Source organism: Protobothrops mucrosquamatus, unplaced genomic scaffold (genome assembly GCF_001527695.2).
Source record: "Protobothrops mucrosquamatus isolate PMUCROS unplaced genomic scaffold, P.Mucros_1.0 scaffold394, whole genome shotgun sequence".
In the NCBI taxonomy this organism is placed as follows: domain Eukaryota; kingdom Metazoa; phylum Chordata; class Lepidosauria; order Squamata; family Viperidae; genus Protobothrops; species Protobothrops mucrosquamatus.
Genome location: NW_015386725.1, coordinates 687,359 through 694,220, shown reverse-complemented (window position 1 = coordinate 694,220; position 6,862 = coordinate 687,359). Strand labels below are relative to the sequence as shown.

Here is a 6,862-nt window from a genome sequence, read left to right as displayed (position 1 = left end):
TATTACAAGACCCAGTGAGGAATAATAACACAATATAGAGCAAATTCTGTCCTTTTGTATATTATTAAATCTAGACCAATGTTCCACCTTTTCATTCTTCAGCATAAGGACGTCTCAAAGGGACTCTCCTCTTGTTTTGGCGTAGAGGAGCATTGAATGTTTGCCCTCTATGTACTACTGAAGGACAGTAGGCTTTCACAAAGTCCTCTTCTGAAGGAGGTCTTGCCTTTTGGCATTGGTCTGCCTTCCTAAATGGTACTGATTATAGTTTAAATAATTCTTTGTATTATGGGCTGAAATTATTTCTAGCCAGGAATACAAAAATTAATATGTTCTCTCTTCAGAACTTCACTGCTAGTTAGAGGATGCTCTATCTTCTTGTAATCAGTCACTTAACTCAACATACTTTAAAAAAACCCCTTTATATTCCTACTTGTTCTATTTTATTTTTCCTTACTTGTTAGCAGAGTAATGAAGTCCCCACTGCCATCATCCCTAACAGAATGAAATTTTGCATACAGCTCTTTTGGAAAGCTATTGACAAACTGGAACATGGCCAGTTAAAAGTAATAAAAGGATTTCAATTTATTTAACATGTATTATATGCATGTACAGCTCTACTATCAACGTTTTCTGCTATTTGACTGATAAAAGGTGAGAAAGGAATCTCTCGTGATTAAATAGCTAAATAATAGTGCAGAAGGAATGCATAAACATCTGGGCATCAGATGTTTGTGACCAGATGAGGTCAGTGTTTCCTCAGTCAGTCTTTTTACCAAAATAAGATCTACACCACTGTTTGCCTTAGTTTATAACCATTATTTCTAAACATTTCTTACTTTATAACCATATATTAGTGGATAGAATTTTAATAGAGATGCCTCTACTTTTTAATAGAAACACCTCTATTTTTCTGGCAATGCATGAAAGTTCTATGGTAGAGCCATAACTTTTATACCATTCAGACTTGATGCACTGAATATGGGCAATGCAAAACAACTTCTTATCCAACTCCTCCCCATAATAATTAACAAGAGGAAACAGATTGGCTTAAGGCCATGAAAATTCTCAACAGCAGTCAATGTATTCTTTTCTCCCACTCAGAACATTGCTGGTGGGAAATCTCCATTTGTGGAGTTTTCACAAATAAACTTGAACACCTGTGATAATGTAAACAGTGTTTCAGTAGCAAATCTTTCTTTCCAGCAGAAGAAGTGCACTCCTCCTGCATTCAGAGACCCCTCAGCTTATTCTAGCTAGTTTAAATTGTTTCCTAAATATTTCACCTTTGTTAATTCCTCTACTCTGTTAGCAGAATGAGGAGACAATGAGATATATTACCGAAGTTGTCAGCAATTAACTGTCTGAATCTCATGCACAAGCACATTTTGTTGCAAGGTACAATAATTTTTCCCTGTATGTAATCACTGTGCAAGCAGATCAAAGTGAAAGAGAAGAAGTTGATTAATTAGATTAGTTTGATTGGAGAAGATTAGGTATACCCATGCCACAGATAGGATTTCCTAATACTAATAATGACTTCACCAATCAGTTTTAGCATGTTTATGCTACTCTGTGCAGAGTAGATTTCTATTGTTGATATTACCTTACAAGCTAATATATTGTTGTTTACATCCCATCTTCCACACAACCAGGATGCTAGGTTATTGCAACACTTGGTATTGGCTCTGAAACACAGAAGTGGGAGCTACAAGTATGGCAAATTATTCAGCGTCCTTTTTTCTTAGTTTTCCCCTAAACTATATCTATTTCCATTCATGCAGAATATTTGTTGGGCTGTTTCTTCCATTCATGTTTAATTGGGGTGTATGCATATCTCTGTGTGTTTGATCATTCATTCATTCTTGTCTTTCTGCAAATTCAGAGTTTTCTTGAATATACTGCTGCTCCTAAGCCAAAACAACTTGCAATCCAATGAATTTCTAATCCAAATAGATCCCATTGAACCGAATGGGTCTTATAGCCAGCTAGATAATATTGCAGTCTGAATCCCAAGAGTAAAACCAATTATGCAACTTCATGCAAAGTAAAGGATATCTGTTGGCCATGCTGATTGAGAACTGTGGAAAAATACCACAGGTTTCTGGGGATAGATTTTAATGGGCAAAAACAATGCATGGAGAAATTCCTTTCATAAAGCACATTGCTTTGCTATATAATGCCAGGGGGTGCGATGTTTTAATTCCTCTGGCTCCTGTGAAGGCTTTCTAAACCTTTCAGGCGCAATCATAATGCATTCTTGGGAAATGCCTAGTCATGAATGCTGCCGCTGCCCACTTTATTCAAGGGACATGCCTCTCCAGTCAAGTGGCAATCTGTCTTCCATCAGCATTAACTGGGCAAGAAAGACATTTTATTATGAAAATCTTGCTTAAAGAACTAGAAGGGAGGAGACAGAAACAAAAGGACAAAGAAAAAGGAAGTCAATAGTTTATTTTGAAGCTCGGGCTGAAATCAGTCAGGGATTCCAATGACACATGTGCACAGAGACAAAAGAAAAATCCCATCAGCTTTAGGTCACTATCTATTAAATCAAATCAAATCTATCCTGCATCTAGCTCTATTTGTCTCTAATTTGCTGTATTATTTCTCTGATCTGCAACCCAGATTTTATCAACTAGGCTCCTATCTTTCTTGATTTTCCACCAGTTCTGGAAAGAACTCTGGTAGGAACAAAGCCAAAAAGGAGCTGCCTGCCTCTTCTTTTTAAAAACTCATCTGGGAGGTGGGGGCGAAATCTTCCTTCTTGTTACTGGCTTTTAAGATTTTGATTTTCATAGGCTTTATTTACTTGGATACTTTTTTGAGCTACCTTCTCTATTCATGATCTCATGTATGATTCTACTTCTAGACATGGACAAAATGAACTACATTCTCCTAGCAGCATTCATTATTCTAACCCTATCCTGCACTTCTGGTAAGTATTGTGATATTTCTGCATTTTTAGTAAAGAGAATGGACTAAGCCACATTGGGATGTAGGAAAGCAGTAGACAACAATACTCTCTGTCAATAGAATCAGACATATCCAAGAGCATTTACCCCATTGCAGTCCATTAACATGCTTTCTGGCTAAAAGTCTGTAGAGATTTTGTTACGGTATGTAAGTGCTATACTATGTCTTCTAAATAATATATATAAGATGCATTTAGCTAAACAGGATTGAAATGGGAGGCTATAGAAATGCTAGCTAACCAATATTAAGAGCCAGGGTGGCGCAGTGGTTAGAATGCAGTATTACAGGCTAATTCTGCTGACTGCCAATTGCCAGCAGTTCGGCAGTTCGATTCTCACCGGCTCAAGGTTGACTCAGCCTTCCATCCTTGCAAGGTCAGTAAAATGAGGACAGATTGTTGGAGGCAATATGCTGACTCTGTAAACTGCTTAGAGAGAGCTGTAAAATACTGTGAAGTGGTATATAAGTCTAAATGCTATTGCTATTGCTATTGATTCCACCGTGAATAATGTCTGCATGCATACTAGGCAGATAGAAAATGTTGATTCTTCATTTTGCCATAAGCAGGATGTGATAGGCATACCTCAGTCAGAATGGGACAACTCAGTGCAGCCAGCTCACCATTGCCAAAATGCCTCTTCACCATTGGCAAGTTGCTGCAGGACAATTCAACATGGCCAAGTCCCTGTTGGGACAACTTACTGCAAACAGCCAAAGGGAGAGCCAGGCGGGCAGGCAGGTGAGGGGATCGGCAGAGTGCAGAGCACAGCGGCCAGGGGCTTCCCACTGGAGGGAGAGCCAGGTGGATGGGCAAGTGAGCGACTGGGCAGAGTACAGAGCAGCAGTGGGGCCACGTGCTTTCCATTTTCGCCACCGCCGCTGTACCAAGCTCCAATCCCTTCAGAGTTTGGGCTGATGCCGGCATCAATGCCGGCAATGTTCGGGCCTTTCGGTGGCAGTGGCGGTGGGCAGGGAGGCGGTGGAGGCCAGGTGTTTCCCATTTTTGCATACACACCGCAGCTGTCATGGGCCATTTGGCAGCGGAGGATGGGACAGGCAATAGGGATGTGGCAGAGGCTATCGTGTCCTATTTTCACATATTCCACTGCCATCATCAAACAGCCCAAACACTGCTGCCACTGAATGGCCTGTGGCAGTGGGTATTAAAATGGGACATGCCCAGCCTCTGCCACCTCCACACTGCCAGCCCCACCCACTGCCGCCACCAAATGGCCCATACTCTGAATGGCTTGGAGGTTGGTGTAGCGGCAGCGGCATGAAAATGGGAAGCCCCTGGACGCTGCTGCTGTCACTCTGAGCTCTGCCACCCATTCACTCACTTGCCTGGCCTGTTCCCCCTCTGGTGGGAACCCCTGGCTACCACTGCTGCTCTACATTCTGCTCACCTGCCTGCTTGCCCGGTTCTCCCTCCAGCTACCTGTGGCAAGTTGTCCCCATGACAAGTTGGCCAAGTTGAGTTGTCCTGTGATGACTTGGTGATGGTGAGCTGGCGGCGGTGAGCGGGCCGCGCCAAGCTGGCCATGCTGAGTTGTTCTAGATCCTGCCTTAGTATGGTATGTGAAGTTCTGGATGGCCAAGAAAGTAGTTCATGTTCCTTTCCATATTTGGCTTTTCATATATAAACATTTTAATCAAATGTCTACTTTACAATGTACAAATGTCAAGAGAGTTAGATGGGGCCAAGCTCTGTATATTATTATTATTTATTTCATAATCTGTCTCTTGCTAAAACCTTGTAACTAAATCTTAAGATAATTGTGCCTACGAAACTAAGCTGAAAATTTCTTCAGACAAATCTCAGTTTAGATACAAATATTCAGCAGCTTTAAGTAAATATTCTGCTAGTCCTCATATGCATATATGTACATAAAAATATTGATTAGATAACAGCAGTCTACTAAACAAGGCTGTTAAGTTACTGAAATAATAATAGATGTGAGATAATTGAATGGTGTATTACATAAACCTGGCAGATAAAAAAAAATACTGTTTATGTTTCAGGCTATGCACTTCGATGTTATATCTGTGAACAAAGTCCTTTTCTCTGTAGAACCAACCTCACCTGTTCTGAGGAAGAAGATGCTTGCTTGCAAATTAGAATGGGTATGTATACTTTGCATGAATAAACTGAACTTTGGAACAAGTATGTTCTGGTGCAAATGTGTTTGTTCTGGATCAGCCAGTTAGATGAGAACTGTATGTTAGAATCAAACCGTAAATATCCCAATTCACGACAGAGGAATTCTCTACCGAATACCCATTACATCAAATCGATAAGTCACTTAGGGTACAATTGTTCAGTCATCCTCCCCGTTGATTCAAGTAGTGTTGTTACAAATAAAAGACTCTTAAATTCGAGGTGACTCAATCAATACTAAAGAAGGGTGTAATCACTCATACTTCAACGCGCTGTAAAGGTTTTTCTGTCAGATTCCAACCATTATTTTTAAGCTTTTAAACTAAAAAAAAATTGTTGGGTAATGAAATGATATTTTGACCAATCAGGAAAAGAATTCATTATCAAATCTTGGTATGTCACACTGAAAAAAGGGAATATGATACTTGGAGGCCTGTTTGAAACAATTGCTAATGGGAAAATTCTAAAACTAAAAGATTATAATACAATGCTTTTTCAAGAACGATCATAAATTGTAACACTCATGATTGCTGAAGATAGTCAGTAGAATGAGAAATTTGCAGAAGCTGGAAATTATCCTAAACAGTGCAATCTTGAAAACTGTTTAAATTGCTTAATCAACATTTAGACACTTCCCTTGTGCCCTATCCAGCTTATTGTCTCATTAGGATTTTTATCAAAATTATTGGAATCTGGCAGCACTTTTTCTGACTTAGCACATATTTATTAAAAGGCATTCATAAAAGGTTTTTGTACGCTGCAAGCAGTTAATGACAACTTATGCCTTTTAGTAAAATCTATTAGCTGGAAAAAGTGCTACTAGACTCCTGATTTTTTTTTACCATAGATTAATGTTTGTCCTCCAAAAACGTTAATAAAATTATTGTTAGCTAGATCAGTCAGACGCCTACAAAAAGGTGATAAAAAAGCACTTGGAAACCTAACCTGGTTTGATAACAATGCTCTGATTCTTGGATCTTCTCCATCTTGGTTTCCTGAAAATTACAGTCTTATTTTATCTGAATTTCCTATTTCTGAAGTCATCCATCTCCCAAATCTGAACCTCACCCCTTGACTTTTTCAACCAGGGTGGGCTCAGAAATTAAAAAGGGCTGTACAAAGTTTTGGATTATGAGTACAACTGACTGCTTCATCAGTATCATTCCTTAGGCCCCAATTCTGCTTTTATCTCCAGAAAACTGCTTTCTAAGATCTGGATGTGACAGCTTGAGTCCTTAAAGAAATGTAATACCTACAATTGTTACTATTACAAAAGTACATATGAACTTAATAAAAGAGTGAAATTCTATAGAAAGAGCACCTGCAAGCAGCCATGAGAAACAGAAAAAGAACAAATTATGTAAAATCATTGTGCATGACATAGATGTCATTGTCACTTTTTTCCATTGGGAGAGATACCTGAAAACAATCACTAATACACAGACTGTTTTTTTTTTCCAAATTTTTTTTTATTGTTTTCAACATAAAAAAGAAAACACATCACAAATACATCACAATTGAAACCCCCACCCCACCCCCCACCCGGACTTCCCAAACCTAATCCCAGGATACTATTCAACTAAAAGTAACCTTATATTAATATCCCTAACTCCACAAAGTGTTATTCTACATAAGTAGGTGGAATATATATATATATATAAAAAAAGAATTTTTTATCTAAAAACCTAACTTATATTCCACCATTCTATGCTTATTTTGAATATAAAC

The 6,862-nt window shown here is 38.8% G+C and overlaps 1 protein-coding gene across 1 annotated transcript in view; it reads left to right on the top strand.

The window, feature by feature from the left end:
* The first annotated feature begins 2,808 nt into the window (after positions 1-2,808).
* The window catches only part of LOC114922564 (CD59 glycoprotein-like), a 6,379-nt gene continuing 2,325 nt past the window's right edge, over positions 2,809-6,862 (top strand). The window contains exons 1-2 of the mRNA XM_029284149.1: positions 2,809-2,938; positions 4,999-5,100. Coding sequence (XP_029139982.1) covers positions 2,845-2,938; positions 4,999-5,100 — 196 coding nt within the window. The 5' untranslated portion in view covers positions 2,809-2,844. The remainder of the gene's footprint in view (positions 2,939-4,998; positions 5,101-6,862) is intronic.